Source organism: Callorhinus ursinus, unplaced genomic scaffold (genome assembly GCF_003265705.2).
Source record: "Callorhinus ursinus isolate GAN/ISIS: 27379988/994484 unplaced genomic scaffold, GSC_fseal_2.0 scaffold15, whole genome shotgun sequence".
NCBI lineage: Eukaryota > Metazoa > Chordata > Mammalia > Carnivora > Otariidae > Callorhinus > Callorhinus ursinus.
The window spans coordinates 28,440,231-28,458,290 of NW_027397077.1; the positions used below are offsets into that span (position 1 = coordinate 28,440,231).

Here is an 18,060-nt window from a genome sequence, read left to right on the forward strand (position 1 = left end):
ACTCTTCCCTACCACTCCCTTTTCATGTGGAATGTAAAAAAGAATGCCATGCAGCATAGCAATATCTTAGGTCCTTCTCAAGATGGTTCAGTTGTTAGAGTTCCAGAAAGTTCCATAAAGGAACTCATGATAGGAAGTCTTACCCAGGAAACCAATGTCGGAACAAAACTCCAACTGTTCACTGAACGATTTCTCTCCTGAAGACCCAACCTGAGATGCCCAGACACCTAAGTCTGCACCTAGCCTCAGAGATCTCTCTCCAGGGGGAAGTGAGGCAATGCCTGAGACACGCCATTCCTCAGCCGAACAGCTATTTGCAAACACGTTCTGGAACAATCAGGTTGACAGTCTACGCTTCCTTGCCAGTTGCAATCACTGGGGAGAAAAGAGGGGGTGTTCTTATTTCTACAAGCATCCTGACGAAGTCTGCAGTCCAGGAGGGTTACAACAGGCTTTAGGTGCCATTGCCTATTTTAGGACTGGGCCAACACATGGAAGATTTACCACACAATGCTCGGAGCAATAACAGGAGAAGAGAAAAGCTCTGTCGGGGCTGAATTCCTTTCATTTCTCCATCTAACTTTTCCTCAGACACCATGAACTTGATTCTGGCTTTTCCTTTCCTTTCCTCTCCCCTCAAAGCAACCTTAACTACTCTAATTTCTAATTCTTCAGAAAAAAAAACCTGAATGGAGAATTTATACACGTGGACTTTTGCACAGCACATTTAACATGTTAACTTTAATTCCTGCTTAATCATCTAACCTGTTCCTGAGCTGAAAATGCATCAGGATAAAGGGCATTTAAATAGTTCTCATTCAGTGATGCTCCACCAATTAGAGACATATAAATGGCACCAGGGCAAAGGTTCGCATCGATGCTTTGCTGACTTTTCACAGAGATGGTGTTAATGAGCGGCTCTTTCATCTAAAGGAAAATTTAACCAGTATTGATCTGTTTTGGTAGTTTATCATAATCCATGCTTTGAAATCTTCGCAATGGCCTGATGAAGCAAAACAAAGAAGGGAAAGAGCTCTATTTCAGATAAACAACGGATTATCTAGAACATCAGCTTTTTGAAGCAGGCATTGTATTCATGCTCTACACCTGAGAAACTGAGGTTCCAAGAAATGCAGACATTTGCTTAAGATCACACAGCTGCAAGGAAGGAGAGCCAGGAATCAAGGTCCACGGGACTTCACCGTCCATGCTCTTTGTGCTCTGCGGGTACATTCTGGCACTGTATTCTAAAATCCCTTTGCCTCCTAAGACTGAGCCTTCGCATTAAAATGTCATGAAGGATTAGGCATCTAATTAGTTTTGTAATTAGAATTTTAAGCAAGGTTTCTTTGGACTGTGTAATAATAGTGGCAAAAATTAAGAGTATCTATTATACCATGAAGGGTGTCATAAGAGTATTATGACCCCGACAGGAACAAGGTAATGGCTAAGATCTTGGACTTCAGAGTCAGCGCCCGAGTTGAGTTTCCTCATCCACAGAATGGGGATAATAATGGTTTCTCCTCACCTCACAGGGTTATTATGAAGTATGAATGAGACAGACAATCGCTGACAAGGGCCTCAGGACAGCGCCTGACCAACAGAAGTGCTCAAAACACAAACAGGGCACAGGGTGTGGTGCACACTCCTGTAGCTCAGCACTGAGGCCCGTGGTACTATTTAACCACAGAAATGACTCTGCCACAAAATCCAAGCAATAAAAAAATTGTCTAATCCCAAATTAACTTAGTCTATCTAAAGCAAGTTTGGGAGATCGGGGGCCTGAAGTTAAGCAAAATGGGATAATGCTACATCCACCACACCATCTGGCCATCTGATGGGAGCTCCCCCCATGTACGTGTTCCCCCCCCCACCAAAGTCTGGAGAAAGAGTGGCACATTCTAGGAGGGATGGTTGCATGCCAATAGACAGTTCTTATTCTGGAAATGGTAGCAGGAGACAAGTAAAGACCACAATGGGGAGCAGCTCAGCTTGAACCTTCAGTGTAGCAGAGCTAGGACAGGTTAATGATACTGACATGCTGGGATATTGGGGACAAGGGAGGGGAAATCAGACACATGACAAACCCAAGCCTGAGGCAGGTGGCCCGGCTCACAACAGGGTAAGAGCAATAGTGAGTCCAAGAATCTGCGGACTTGGATAGGGGGAGCAAAGCTGGAAGAAGCTGGGAAATGGGGAGCTAAGGGTGTCTGGGGATTGCCGAGACACTGGACTGCTCCACGTTCTACCGGATTAGTGAGTCGTGATGGGCCCGGAAGAAAAGGTGAAGAGTAGAGGACAATCAACAACCACAAAAATGGAGCGGAGATGGCACCTCCTTGGCAGCTTTCCTTAGTGCTGTCCCTCTTTTACTGCTCTTCCCCAATGGCATGTGTCTCTTCCCTTCAGGAGACAAGAGCTGGCTGGCAGATGGAAAAGGAAAATTCTGGAGTCCAGTGACAGCACGGTCTCCTTGGGGTGGGGCTGGAAGCTCCCCAGCCTCCACCCCAGAACCCAGCTTGCTGGCAGGGCCCCTACTGCAGTGTAGGGTCTCCGTGGGAGGCGCTTAGGTCTTTAGGATTGAGAAAGAACAGAGATCTGTCGGCCTTGAGGAAGGAGATATGGGCCACCAAGCCCTAAATAACGGCATGAACAGTCCGCAGTACTTATACCAGTAAGTCACAAGCAGAAATGGAAGCTCAACGCACAGGAACGAATAGTTGATTGCACTGAAAATAAGCTTTGCTATCATATTCGAACAAGTAGCTACGGGATCAAAATTTAATTTCAACTCAAGGTCTAAGTGGACAAGAATTTGGGGGGAAAATAAAAGTCACAGTGGAAAAGGCAAAAATCAAATGTACTTTGTCAAAGTCTCCTTACATAGTGGCTGGGGTTTGTTTTTTTGCTTTGTTTTTTTCTGTTGTATTTGTTTTTTTTTAAATGTCCAGGAACATGAACTGTCCTCTACAGGCAAGGCCTTTTTCCTTCTAGTATGGCTCTGTCACCGTGTTCCTCCCAACACTCTGGCCTCAGAAGCTTGGATGCGTGCCATCTCCTAATCTGTGTGGTGGTGGCCCCCAGAGCCCATCCATGCCACTGTCAATGTGGATTCTTTCTAAACACCCCTTTCCACCCAATGATGGGTTTTCCCCAATTACTGCTGTTGTGGGACTCACAGCCGAGAACTGGCTGGACTGGAAAGCTGCCCCGCGGGTTCTGAGAACTGCAATTGACTGACCGCTAGTCTGTGTATCTAGGGTGACATGACACCTCTCAGCCCCAGATTATGCAAAGCTCTCCGAGAGTCGCGCAGCTGGGAAACAGCTCTGTCTGTGGACCAGTGACAAGAAAGCGCAAAAATGTGCAGCGGAGGGGGCTGGGACACCAGTAGGCAGAGCTGGCTGCCTGACTATACAGAAGAGAGGAGGGTCTCTTCACTCCCCACACTAAATGTTTTTGTCCTCTTTGTCATTCAAACTAGGTTTCTAATGGTGAAGAGGGCTTGGGCCAACCGCCTCCCAAGAATTCAACCTCCAGGTCTAAAGGAGGGATATTCTTGGAGGAAGAACAGCCCAGGAAACTGTTGGAGCCTCTAACTGAAGGCAGTCACGGGGTTGACGCAAATGAACTGAAAATGGTTGAGACAGTCAATGAAAGTATTAGTGGTATGTATCCGTCACCAGGATAGGTGGAGTGAAGCTTTTCCGGAGTCATTCTATCTCCAGAATAGTATATATAAATAAACTCATCCATAAGCCCAACAAGTTATTTTTGAGAAACAGTGTAAGAGAAGTATTCCCTAGGCCAAAAGCTATGTATGTATTTTTCAGTCTGCAGCTATGTTTAAAGAATCTGAGAAATCCCGAAATACTTCTCCACTCCCATGAGTTTCATTTCCAGTTTGTTCCCCTAATTTTTATCATCAACTCATCTCTTTCCCGGTGACCTTCCACAAGCAATGCTTCACCAAGAAACAAGCAAGAACAAACCTTACTTAAAGTGCTACAGCACTTGCACATTCCCACTTGATGGACTATAGGGTAGTTCCAGGCTGTGAAATGCCAACATTCCATCCATGGCCCACCCCGAAGCATTTTCCTCCCGGAATCAGAACACAGGCAAAGGCTACCCAGCTATAACACTGTAAGTTCTTGCTTACAGGAAGGCAGGAGCTCTGACCCGCCCAACTCTCCTGAGCCTTGCTAGTTTTGGTGAGACAGACAGAAAGACACCTAACGATCCCTTAACCTTCATGTTATTCCCGAGCTTTGACCCCCTCCTTCTCATCACAGCCCAGAGCTGCTACCCTGACAGTGCCACTGACCTGGATCTTCCTCTTTCACCCAGTCCCCACCGCTGGAACTGGTCACTCAGGGCAGTACGAGGCTCACAACGAAACTGTGACCCTCTGAGCAAGAGCCTCCTTCCATCTTCTCCGTTACACCACTTCAAATCTCTAATATTTCTTCCGCACTGTATTTTAAAAAGATCTATAGAACCTACCGGTGCCAGGCACTTAATAGATGTTCAGTAAATGCTTGTTAAATCTTACTGTGCACTTGACCTACATCATCTGGTTTAATCCCAAAACCAACTCTATCAGCCCACATATTATCCCGTTTTAGAGATGAGATAAGACAATTAAGGCTTACAGGAGGTTACAAGAGGCCTCCCAGAGGCCCTCAACAATGACACAGAGGGAACACATGAACCCTATTATCACTGACTCCAGGGTCTAGATACTAACCACATACCAAGCACCAACTCAATTCAGTGTACTCTGAAGCCTGCCTGTTTACACAAGGCCTGCATCCAACCCTGACCCACAACCCAAAAGGACTGTATCATCCTCCTGATCTGGGTATAGCAGATACAACGGGACACCTGACAACAGCTTCTAGAAAAATTCTAAGGGAGAGAGGTAACTCTCTGCCCAGGCCTCATTTCTGCATACCCACTGCCCACAACAGTTCATCCCTCCCCATTCCTGGGGAAGAAGCCTCTGCTGGGCTCGCTCACACACAGGCTGCATGGTAGTCTCTGTCCCCAGGTTCCTTGCGAATATATATATATATATATATATATGGAATGCAATGGGAGAGAAAGATGGATGCTTGTGTCCATCTGTCAGTTATTTTCAAGACTAATCATTATGTTATACCACTTACCTTTTTTATTGGAATAGGCTTATTAGAACACCATTAGTTCAGCGGGGGGGACAGAAGCTAATCCATAGCAAGAAAGCTTGAGTGAACAAAGAATAGTAAGACTTGTGCCATGTTTTCAAAGACTCAAGAGGGTGACTGATTAATCCCGTGGGTTAAAGCTTATTCAAGTTGACCTCTGTGTCCAGGAGTGCCTATCATGGTGCTTGGCACACTGTATATTAGAATGTGAGGAGCTAAACTGCAAGAATACATAAGGAAGGATTGCATTTTCTTCCTACCATCAGCCACTCTTTAAATTACTAGCAAGAAAATTAGAGAAATGAGTTACTATTCCACCCAGGATACCATCTCTTTAATTCTGTTTTGTTGAAATCTCTTTCATAGGATCTGTATTATGTTCATGTGTTCTACACCAGAACTATGAAAATGGGAATTATGGCATGAGAAGAACATACTTCATCAGCATGGACCAGAAGTCATCAGACCAACTAAATGGAGCCAAAGGAAGGTGCTGGGGGATTAATTTTCCAAGCCTCTGTCTCTCCATCTGTAATATGGAAGGTAATGGTTTGGGGGTACCTACCTCACAGGGTCTTTCTGAGGCTGAATTAAATGATGTGCCTACACCTCCAATTAACATAGTGTTTGCATATATAATAACAGTCCTCTGGAAACATGTATGAGACCTCACAGAAACACTGCCTCAGGATAACATGCTTTTCTTATTATGGTAATGGTGTATAAGCCTGGAGTCAGGTGCTGGGTTCAAATCCCAGTCTTATTCTTAGAATCTGTGTAACTTTTGGCTTTAACCTAGCTTTATCTAATCTGTTTTATAATCTGCCCCTTTTACCAAAAAAGGAGATCTACCTAATGAAAAAGATGGAGAATCTAACATATGTGCATACATAAAGCACCCTAAGTGATTAATATTTCTTTTCCTTTTAAGCTCCTTGGTCTACAGTCCAACACATAACTGCCTTACAGATTCTTACATGTCTAATATTTTTAGAGAAGCAAGCAACATTTCCAAGTGCAGAAAGAACCACTTAAAAATATGTATCACCAGAATTCCCAACTCAAAATGTTGTTATAATCATTTAATCCAGTGTAGCAAACATATTGTAAGCCAAATCTTAATTTTCTTTATAACATTTAAATGAAATGGATTGACAGCCCACAATTTCTTTAGCTGAACTGGGCTGTTTTGTTAGATGCACTATGAAATGGTTATTTGCTGAAACTTTCCAGAAGCAGAAAATATACTGAAAGGTGAACACTCTGATAGACACATTTCAAAGTGTTTGGACATCTGGAACGCCTTTTGATACAATTGTCTATTAGATTCACTTACCTCCAGCAGTTCTGAAATGGACAAAATCGTTTCTGGGATTTGGTGCTTGATACAATTTGATCTGGGTGGATCTAGTAGAAGCAAAAGAATGCCTCCCAAAAACCTGGGAACAATTTTGTTAACTTGGCGAAGAGCTGTGATGTCTGACAAGACAGCCTTTTCAATCTTGAGTTCACCCACTGAACACACACATATTGAGAGTTTACAGTGTACATCAATCTACTGCCCAGAACAGCCCTGAAGAAGATGGACATGCTCCCTCCTGGGGAGACACAATAAAGAGCCCTTCCAATTACCCAGAGCTGTGATAAATGCCATGCAGGAGGAGTACCAAAGTGAACATCTCAGGGCCCCAGACCTGGTCTGGGAGATCACAGAGGGCTTTGTGGAGGTGGTGATGCTTGAGCTGGGAGGGAAAAGATGGAAAGGTTGTCTAGTGATGAGCCAACCCTAAGTGCTGACATATAGGCAGGGATTAGGAGGGGAGAGTTGGAAACCTTGCAGATTACCTAGTGAGGGAAAGACTGTTGCAAGCAGAGAAGAGTGAGTGCAAAGGTTGGGGGGTGCAGGCAGAAAGGAGCTTTGGGGCATACTTATGGAACTGCCAGAGACCACTGAAGCTGGGAAGAGAGAATGAAGGGGGCAAGAATACAGGCAGACAGGTGGAGGCTGGCAGGATGCAGTGCACACTGGACCTTAGAGCCATGCAACAGAAACTGGAAGGCAAATGCAGGGTTTAAGAAGTTAAAGTGCTATCAGATTGACATTTCTAAGAGATGATTCCTGGTGCTAGGTAATTGCAGGGGAGGAGAAGGTATGTAGTGGGAGGAGTTGTGATCCAGGCAAGAGATGATGGTGGCCGAGACCAAGACTGATTTTGTTCCCCAGGTGACATCCGGCAGTATCTGGAGACATCTGTGACTGTCACAACTTGGGAAGTACTACTGGCATCTAGTAGGCAGAGGCCAGGGATGCTGCTAAACATCCCATAAAAAAAGGAACATTCCCACCCCCGCCACAACACACACACAAGAATTATCGCGCCCAAAATGTTAATAGGTGGAGTTGGAAAACCTTGGTTTGGACCACGGTGATCATTTGATGGGGATGGAGAGCAGCAAATAGATTCAAGAAGTGTTTTGGAGGTAAAAAATCAACAAGAGTTAATGATGTGCTGGATGTAGAAGTAAAAGAGCAGGAGGGATCAAGGACAAGGCTCCGGTTTTTCAACATTTCCAAGAAAAGTTATGTTCGCAAGTTTCCCTCCCTTTCTCAGAAAGCCAGAGAAGTCTGCTGTGAAATGCTTTTGCTCTTCGAATCAGGTGGGCCAGTCAGGGTGGGAAAACAGGCGGGCAGCAAAACTCAACTTCCTCAAGCATCCCATCACCAAGTCCGCCGTAGCCCAGATGTGGTTTCTTACTGGTTAAAGACGCCTGTCAGACCATGGTTACCTAGGCAGTCTGGGTTCTAGAACTTCACCCTGTTCTTTCTTAAAAGGAGGAAACGAATACACGTTTGACTACATCTGTACGTGAATCCAAACTCTCCGTGCATCTGAGTTGAGTAGCGACTCAGCGTGACAGGCAGACCAGCATCACCTGGGAGCTTGTGAGAAATGTAGACTCTCAGGCCCCATGACAGGCAGACCAGCATCACCTGGGAGCTTGTGAGAAATGCAAACTACAGGCCAGCTGTAATGGATTGACATCTCTAGGAGTAAGCCTCAGGAATCTTGTGTTTTAACAAATTCTCTGGGTGATTCTGATCGTAGGGAGGTTTGAGAAGCACAGCCCTGGCACCCCTTATAGAACAGGAGACACAATACCTATCTTTGAGGTAGAGCACAAACCCTCAGTACTCAACTAGTGTCAAAAACCTGAAAGTTAAGATAATTTAAATAATGCCAGATCATTTTATGAAATAAAGTCTAGGCCTTGAAGGGCTGGTACTGAAAACCTTCTGAGTGTTTCTTAGCTTCAGCTTCTAACAGAGAGATAAACATGAGAACTTATTATTTAAAAAAAAAGTGTTGTGCTTGAGAGTTTCCAAGCAATATAAATCCTTCTGCCTTTTGGAAGAGAATAAACAGTACCCAGCAGGAGCAGAGAGTCAGCCCAATGAAATAAACAAGTTCTTAAACAGCTCGCAGTGGGAGAGGTTTTTCTGGTGATGCAGGAACAGCAAAAGCTTTCAGCAAGGGCCACGGAGGGTTAACTTCAGGGCAAGAGGCACAAGCTTCCCTCAGGCCTCCGCTGAGGCCAGCAGGGTCTGAAGCCAGAGAAAGGCACTCTCAGCAGACTACAGGCCAGGCCATTCTTGGCTGTCCTTGAGGCTAGCGCTGAGGTGCCCAGAATTCCGAGGAGGGCTCCAACTCCAGGAGGGAACTCTCTCTGTAAGGTCAAAAAGCAACATCTTGTCCCTAAGCTTAATACCCTTGATTATCCTACCCTCTCACCCTACACAGCTTCAAAAACATCCACAGTTCAGATTCAAGTATCATATTTTTTATTCTGAGAGAGGGTTTACCCAAACACTCCAGAAAGAAAACAGAAAGGCAAGAAGAAATAATAAACTAGCTTAACAATAAATGATGTATAAACTCTGGGGTAGTGAATGGCTTATTTATAAATAAGTGTCACTTAAAACTACGCAGGAAGCCCACGTGACAGCATAAACAAGAGAAACTCAGGAACTCCTTTGCCCCAAACCCGGCGCCTGCTGGAAGACCAAGCAAGCTCTGCCCTCTGTTTTGGTGACTCACAGGCTCACACCAGTCTTTTGTACGCCTGTGCGGTCCTGGGTGAGGCTCCAAGTTGTAAATATTTGCCCTTCACCCAGAGCTGGCCAGCTGCTGAGACTGCAGCTGACAGGCCAGGGGGCCAGGATGAGGGGGGTGGGGAGCGGGCAGACGGAAAACTTGCAGGCCTGGTGTGCTCATATGGAAGGGGGGTTGGGAGAGGGCAGGGAGAGGCAAAGCAGACACAGGCCCCTGGGGGCCCCTCAGGCAAACATGTTCTCCTCTGATGCAGCCATATGGAACAGTCAGCCACAGAGTGGCACCATGCCCCTCCGGCGTTTGTCTAAAGGATGGTCTTTGCAATCAGGGAAACCCTGGTTCTCAGCAGGCGATTTTGCACACACTCACACACACCTCAGCCCCAGAGAACACTTGATAATATTTGGAGACATTTTTAGTTGTCACATCTTGGGAGGGGGGATGGGAGTGCTACTGGTATCTACAGGTAGAAACCAGAGATGCTGCTAAGCACCGTACAATCTAGAAGAGAGTCCGCTACAACAAAGAATAATGGGGTGCAAAATGTCGATATATCCCAAGGTTGGTAACTCTGATGTAGAAACTGAATCTCCACTCTGTCCCCTGAGTCACAGTATGACTCTGGACCAGTTCTATGACCACTCTGAGCCTGCCTCCTCCATCTCAAAGGATTAAATAGATAATGCCTGTAAAGTGCTTCCCACATTTGCTGGCACATAATAAACACTCAAAAAAAAAAAATGGTACTCATGGTTACACTGAGAGGCAACACAATAGTGCTTAAGACCTGGGGCTGGTAAGGTGTCTGGGCAGCTCAGTCGGTTAAGCATTGACCTCCGGCTCAGGTCATGATCCCAGGGTCCCGGAATAGAGCCCCAAGGTCTGTTCCCAGCTCAGCAGGGAGTCTGTTTCTCCCTCTCTGCTTGTGTTCTCGCTCGGTCACTCTCTCACTCTCTCAAATAAATAAATAAAATCTTAAAAAAAAAAAAAAAAAAGACCTGGGGCTGGAGAGACCGGGACATGGGGGTTCAGAACGCAACTCTGGCACCGAAGAGCTAGGACTCAGGCACCACTGAACCTCACTAGAGCTTGGTTTTTTCATCTACAAATGAGAAGCATCACACCTGCTTCAAGTGATTAAGAAGAAAACAACTGAGAAGTATTTAGCATAAGGCCTAGAGGAAAGTAAGCCTTCACTAGCTGTAGTCATTATAATTACACCAACAACCAGCACAAGGGGATGGCTCAGGGGGAGATGTTAAAGATAACTGCAGGCAACATTTGTTGAGCCTTGGTCAAACACAGTGCCAGGTCTTAACATATTCTCCCCCTGAAGGCTGACAACTACCTATTCTACTTTTAGGGAAAGGAGGCACCTGGAGGTTAAGCCACACAGTCACCAGCTGGCTAACAAAAAGCCTAAATTCTAAGACAGTTCCAATTCCAGAGGACTTACTCTCAATTATTACTTTATGTTCGGTGGCGCTTCCTTCTTTTCTGGAATGCCCATCCCGGGATGAACACCACAGCCGGTGTCAGGCTGTGTTTTACCCCTGTGTCACATCTCTAGGGACCAGTTTCTAACTTTGGAGAGGCTAAGCAGCTTGCTCAAGGTCAGCCAGCTAGCTGGCAGCAAAGCCCGCGTCTGAATCCAGCTTTCACTCCAGGGGCCTGCCTTTTGGCAGCCTTCTGAACTTATTCAGAACTGTGTGTGTTTCGTTTACTCTTTCTGGAATTCCTGAGGACGCATGGATATAGTTCACCCTGTGTGTCAGTAGCTCATCCTGGGCGCCACGTGTATAAGGGAACTTTCCAACCTTAACAGAGGTTAAGCAACTTCCACAACATCACCTAGCTGATCTGAGCAGCAAAGCCTTTGGACACAGTTCTGACTTTGGAGCTGCGCTCGTTCTTACTCCACGCTGAATGTGGGTTCCTTTCAGTCTTTCCAGACCCCTGGAAGCTCTGCTGTAGCTACATTTCACCCTGCGTATGGAATCCTTAGGGACCATAGTTTCCAAGCTTAAACTGCTTCAACGACCTGCTCGTGGTGATACAACTGGTAAGCAGTGGAGGAAGGAGGAGGCAAGGATGCTCCTGGGAAGTTCCAGGCATCCCGGTGCCCCAGGGGACCGGGAGGTGCCCTGGGTACCTAAGGGGGCCGGCGGGGGGTCGGGTCTGGCGGCGGGCGCCTACCTTGCCGCCGGGCGGCGCGGCCACGCAGCGGCTGAGCGAGTCGAGACGCGCGCTGTACTCGGTGAACTTCTTTTGGTAGCGCAGGGCGGTCATCTGCAGCTCCAGCTGCGCCGCGGCCAGTTGCGCCACCAGCGACTTCTCGCGCTTGCCCGCGCGCAACGCCTCCTTCTTGAGCGCCTTGTGCAGCGCGCCCAGGCGGGCCTGCAGCGCCGCGTTGTGCGCCCGCAGGGCCCGCGCGCAGCAGTGGCCGCCCGCGCGCTGCTCGCCGTGCGTCAGGGGCAGCCCGCAGCCCTCTTGGCAGCGGCCCACCGGCCGCGCGTCGCACGCGTCGCGCATGTGCGCCTCCACGTCGCGCCGCAGCAGCACCTGGCCGCAGCCCGCGTGGCGGCACCGCGCGGGCGCGAAGTCGCAGCGCTCAAGGTGCTCGGGCAGCTGCTGCAGCTTGACCACCCGGCTGCAGCCGCGCGCCGCGTGCGCGCACTTGATGTCCAACTTGAGGATGAGGCGCTTGAGCGGCAGGACGTGGTTGAGCTCCTTGGCCGACAGGCGACCGCGGCAGCGCGCCGGGCAGCTGCCCTCCTGCACCACCCAAGGCAACACGCAGCCGGCGCAGAAGACGTGGCCGCACGGCGTGGTCAGCGGGTCCTCCAAGACCTTGTGGCACAGTGCGCACTTCAGGTCCGGGTCCACGTCGCCGTCGAAGCGGTCCAGCTCGAAGCCCATGGTGGCGGCCGGGGCCCGGGGTCGCCGCCGGGCGGCCGGCCGCCCCCTCCCTCCCTGCGAGGCAGCCCAGACACGCCGGCTGCGCCGCCCGCTCGCTCGCTCGCTCTCCCCGGACTGAGCCTAATTGCTCCAGACTTCCTCGGAAAATGCCCGAGGAACAGGACTCCTCCAGCCGTATATGCGCGAGCGCGTGCGCACGCACATCCTGCCTCGGCTGCCTGCCGCCCGCCCCCTGCAACAAGGAGGAGGCCGGGAGGCAGAGGAGGATGGGGAGACCCAGAGGCTCGCCGAGCGGACTGGCCCGCCCAGGACGCCAGCCTGAGCCCTTCTCCCCGGCGACTGCTCTCTTGAAGTTTTCGCTGTGAGATACCCACACAAGCCGAGAAAAGCTCACTAAGTTTGGAGCTGAGGCTGCTGCAGTCGCCCAGACAAGCTCTCCTGGAGCCCCTTCCGGGACAGATAGCGACTTTTTATTCCCCGTCCCCGCCCCCTCTTTTCTTGGCTGATTGCCGAGAACGAAAAAATATTTTGAGGCCCGCTATCTCAGCACTTACGGTCTTTATTTATTTCATTCCGGGGAAAGTTAGCCTGAAGAACGCTCCAGCAACTACAGTTCCGACCAGAGGTTCGGCGGACTCCAGGGTTTGGCCGGCTAAGGTTTCCAGAACCCGAGGGCAAATCTACAGGGGCGAATTGCGGGGACGAGGGCTGCTCGTAGGCTGTCGGGTTGGGAAAGGCTGGATGGAGTGCTGGCTCCGTTCACTTAATACTTCTGAAGTGTCCGCGCTTCTAAATCGGTCCCTGCTGTGAGAGAGTATTAACGCCATTTAAAAATTATTTTTACTGCATTACAAAATAAGTAACGCTGGTTCTACAACGTTAAAAATCTCACAAGTATAGATCTTAGAGAAGTTCCCTATTACCCACCCCGCCACCCCCGCAATCATGTGAACTGTGTTCCTTCAGTAATGTTTTGATTTTTCCTTTGTGTATACTTTGTTATATTTCCATTTTCCAATCGGGGAAACTCAAGCTAGGAGAAGGCAAAAAAAATTGTCCTGTAAGATCTCCTACAGCAGTGTTTCTCAAATTTTAATGTGGATGTGGATTCTGATCCAGTAGGTCTAGGGCGGGACCTGAGAATCGCCGTGTTAAAAGAGCTTCCAAAAGAGGCTGATGCCTCTGGTCCCTGTACCTCCCCTTGACTGGAAAGTGGCCCTCCAAGAATCTGGACTTTTTTTCTTTCACTTTGGGGCAGCTTTTCAAGCAATGTAGTGAGTCTTGTAATTTTCAGCAATACTTCTGTGTGTTGAAGGAATACTTAGGGATCCCAGTTTAGATGATAAATACATAGCATCATCCATGGATTTGGTGATTTTTTTTTTCTCCCAAGGCTGTAGACATTGCTAAAAAAAAAAAAAATGCAGTTAGCACTGGTAAGAGAGAAATCAAGCTATGGAATTCTCATTTGGACTCTGCTGCCAGTTTCTGAATAGTGAAGTGAAAATTTGGATCTCTGGGTTTAGTGTGGCTCTGAGGTCTAGAAAGCGAGATTACAGCATCCATTTTGTCTAATTGCTTTTACTTCTCTCCTTTATCTGGCTGCTAAAGCCCCGTGACCTTCACTATTTAACTGCTTCACCAGAGTGAAAGGATTGCCTTGATGTCCACAGGATTACTTGTTTTGAACTGACCTTTAAAAAGTTGTCACTGACTACTAGATTTTTCAGTGCATTATTGAGGTCACTGGACAGTGTTCTTAAATCAGTGTTGGTGGCATTTGTTCTCTTTGTGGTAGAGGCTTTCTTTTCATTGCTTTAATCAATTAATGCATTTCTTTGATAGTACGTGGGGTGGAATATAATTGGCCTTTGTTCAGATAAGCATGTGCCAGGAATCCTCCATCAGTATATTTATTAAGCGGCTCACAGGTTCTCAGATAATGAGTAAGAAACACATTCTTTCAACAAAGGTGTGTGGGCTTGTCAGTTTCACAGGGTGGGCTAGTGTCAACAGGGGGATAATCTTCAAACCAAACTGGTTTTGAGAAACAGGGAAAGCTCATCATACACCATAAATGGGAAATGAGTGCTTGCTTTGGGTGTCAGCTTCTTTTAGGAGCCACCCACCACCACCTCTGCAAGGGCAGCAGACAGAGAGGTGGTTGATGAAATGCTACAGTGGAGGCCACAGAGAAGCTATAGTAATGTGGATCAGCCTCTTTAGGCAAAAGCAAAGGCTATCAGAGCCACTCCTCATTGGTTAATTTTAGAATAAAAAATATTGAAGGTCAGAAAAAAAAGAACAAGACAACCAAGCCTCCTAGAATGTCAGAGTTGTCAGGTCATGTATATTATTTAGTGGCTACATTTAACAGGGGGACTAAGAACAAGAAAGGTTAAAAAAAAAAAAAGTACAGTGAATGGCAAGGTTTCTCCACCTTGGCTTTAATGAGAGTGAAATAATTCTTTTTGGTGGTGGCTTGTTCTGTGCATGGTAGGATGTTCAGCAGCATCTCTGGTTACTATCCAGTAGGTGCCAGTGGCAGCCTCAGCCCCACCCCCGAGTTGTGACAACCAGATATCACCAATGTCCCCTGGGGGCAAAATTGCCCTAGATTTAGAACCACTGGTTTGGGGCTACCTTTCATTAATTGCTAAAGTCAGGCAAGTTCTAGCAGCCCACATCCTCCGCTGACTGTAGAATGACCTAGTGAGTGCAGCACAGTGAGAGAGGGGTGTTAAATTGGGAAGTTGAGACAGCACACTCATAAACATGAATACACACTGTTGGAAGGTGAATATTTGGCACCCGTCTGGTGGCCCTCTGAGAAAAGTAGCTAGTTTTTCTGACATGGATTGATTCTTAGTCAACAGTCACAGAAGCAGCTGAGTGTTTATAAGCAGATGATTCCTTGGGGACAGGTGGATTGGTGCCTTTGCAAACGCTTCTTATGGCATCCACCATCTCCGCCCTAACCCTTTCCTTCTATAGTCTAATTCGGCACTTTCTAACCAAAAGTGATCCCAAGCCTAATGGAAATGCTATGTTCACCCTCACTCTCATTTTAAATTTTGTTCTGATTGTCTTTTCTATCATATTTAATCAGACGATGATAATGTCTGCCCTTTTTTGAGCTGGTGCTCCAGGCCAAGCATTGTGCTCACTACGTGACCTTCGTTTTTCTCATTTATCCTCACAGCCCATCACAAACTACACGTGTCTTTAGCTACAGTTTACAGATGAAGAAACCGAGGTTTACAGAGATTATGTAAGTTATCGAAATAGCAGTCAAGAACATAGACAGGATTCCAGAACGCTCACATTAATCTCTGTGAGCATTATGCTGCCTCCTGCAGAACCCCTAACTCCTCGGGAGTTACTACCCTTACAAATGATGTAGAAAATCACTCCATGCCCCCAACATTCCTCACCTCCTTCTTCCCCTATCAACCCTTAGCTTCCCCGGGCTTTAAATAATTTGTGGGTTCAGTACTAGAGAAAGCACTGGAACCGGGGTGAACCAAATGGGCAATGTTGCCTTACTGAGCCCTTATTCCGGGGTGCAGAGGCAAGTATCAATACACAGATACCATACTGACTTAATAATGGGATGACGGAAGTTCTCTACAGCAGTGCTGATCAAAGTGTGGTCAGAGGCATGGACATCACCTGGATGCTTGCTGGAAATACACCATCTCAGGCTTCATCCTGGATGTACTGCATGAGAATCTGCATTTTCACAGTATCCCCACGTGGTATGTATACACTCGAAGTGTGAGAAGCACTGGTATAAAGACTGTACAATAAGCTAATGTGCTGAAGAGAAATTAGAGGCACCCCTTCTAAATAAGGAAGCCTGATGAGAGAAAATGTGAGTTGTTGCTTAAAGGACAGAATGAGCCCTCCAGGCAGAAGCAACAGAGAGCATAGAGGTCCAGAGGGAGTCAAGCAGTTGGTTGCTTTAAATTAGATGGAGCTTGCCTAGAACTTAAAACAGGGTGAGAACGGGGAAGAATAGAATCAAGTAAGGGTAAAGAAATAAAGAAATGGGTAGGATCCAAATATCCAGGGCTGGCAGGGCACACAGATTAAAGTGTTTGAAATGGCATTGAGAGTACTGGGTGGCAGGGAGAGGTTTTGGGCAGCAGAGGGGTACAGCCTGATCAATGTCCAGTCTCTCCCTCCCCTGTTCTATTCTCGAGCAGGGCCACCGTGTCCACATTCTCCCACGTGTTTCACACTTAGTGGAGACTTAACTGTTGAACAAACTGCTCCCTCTTGCTGCTCCATGTAAGTTCCTGCTTCTAAAATCCTAAGTACAGACCGCTGCTGCTGTATAAGCTATCTGTATCACAGTGTGGGTTAAATAGGCTTCTGTGGCCTATCATCATTTAGAAATTGTTCCCACAACAAAATCTATTCTGAATTCTGAACCAGCTCCCGCATGGAAAGCTGGATCACTATCTGGTTGTGAATTGAGTGGCTTTTATACAGACAAGGTGTGTGTGTGTGGGGGGGGGGGGGGACAAGTGTGATTCCAGACTTGTGACATTGTAGATAGACATTTGGAGCTAGAAGAGAGCTCCTCTTTTATCCCACAGATACTGATCCATTATCCACTTTTATCCCACAGATACTGATCCACTATCATGTAGAGAGCGTAGATGACACAAGACCCAGCTCTTACCTTAGAGAGTTCACAGGGTCTCCAAGTTTGCCAGCTGAATGAAATCACCAGCAATTTTCATTCGAAAACAATGTATCAGGTATTTATCCAGTCCAAAGTACTCATTATAAAGTGAGGAAATGAAAGCTCAAAGAAATTAGATGACTTTTTAAATACTTATTTAAATAAAATAAATAACATGTGATGAAACATATTATAGTCGCAGACGCCCGGTTACTTGCTACCCAGTACAGCAGAGAAAGGATTGGACCAAGTGTCAGGAGATGAGTGTTTCACTGGATCACTGAGTAACCTTAGGTAAAATCTGTGATTTTATATAAATGTGGATGTGTACGTATATGCAATTCAATTTGGGTAAGCAAACTCCAAATTTTCTAAGATCTAACACTAAAGAATGTTTTCCTTACTCTTGCCCTGGTATAGATATCCATGTGGTCATTAGGGTCCAGGGTCCTTCCATCTACTGGCTTTGCCCTACTTCAAGCCCTGTCCTCAGACCTGCCCCATTCAGTGGATGGGAAGAAAAGAAGGAAAGATTGCCCACCCACATTCTAGCAACTGTAATTCAGTCACAGGGCCACACTAATAGTAAGGGATTCAGGGAAATGTGGTCTAGGTGTGTTCTCAGGTAGAAGAAAAATTAGGTTTTGTGTGCATGTAGCCAATCTATACATGTATGTCTGTGTATATATATGCATAAATACATATGTGTATACATATACATATATACAGGAGAAAAAAAGATTAAGTTTAGCTGAAGAAAATAGAACATCAGAATAACCATAAAGTCTACAGACAATAAATTTCTTTGTCCCTCAAATAAAAAAGTATGATCCATAGTTAGTAGCACAAGGCTGATACCATGACTTCCAAGTCATCAAGGACTTAGGATTCTTTAGTAATTCCTGGTCTACCATCAGCAGGGCCGGCCCTCTCTGCTCACTTCATGGACCACGATGTTCACTGTAGAGCCCAACCAGTCCAAGAAGAAAAATGAAGGAAAGTGGGGTAGACCAAAAATTACCCCTCCTAATTTAGCCTTCTTTAGGACCTTTCTGGGAAGCCTGTCCAAGTACTTTTTCTTACATCTCAGCAACAACCCCTACATGTAAAGAAGACTTATGAAATAAAGTCTTTTATGAGGGCACAT

At 46.7% G+C, this 18,060-nt stretch overlaps 1 protein-coding gene across 1 annotated transcript in view; it reads right to left on the reverse strand.

Moving 5' to 3' along the window:
* The window catches only part of PDZRN3 (PDZ domain containing ring finger 3), a 243,118-nt gene extending 230,761 nt beyond the window's left edge, over positions 1-12,357 (reverse strand). The window contains exon 1 of the mRNA XM_025885329.2: positions 11,498-12,357. Coding sequence (XP_025741114.1) covers positions 11,498-12,220 — 723 coding nt within the window. The 5' untranslated portion in view covers positions 12,221-12,357. The remainder of the gene's footprint in view (positions 1-11,497) is intronic.
* Between the last annotated feature and the right edge of the window lie 5,703 nt (positions 12,358-18,060).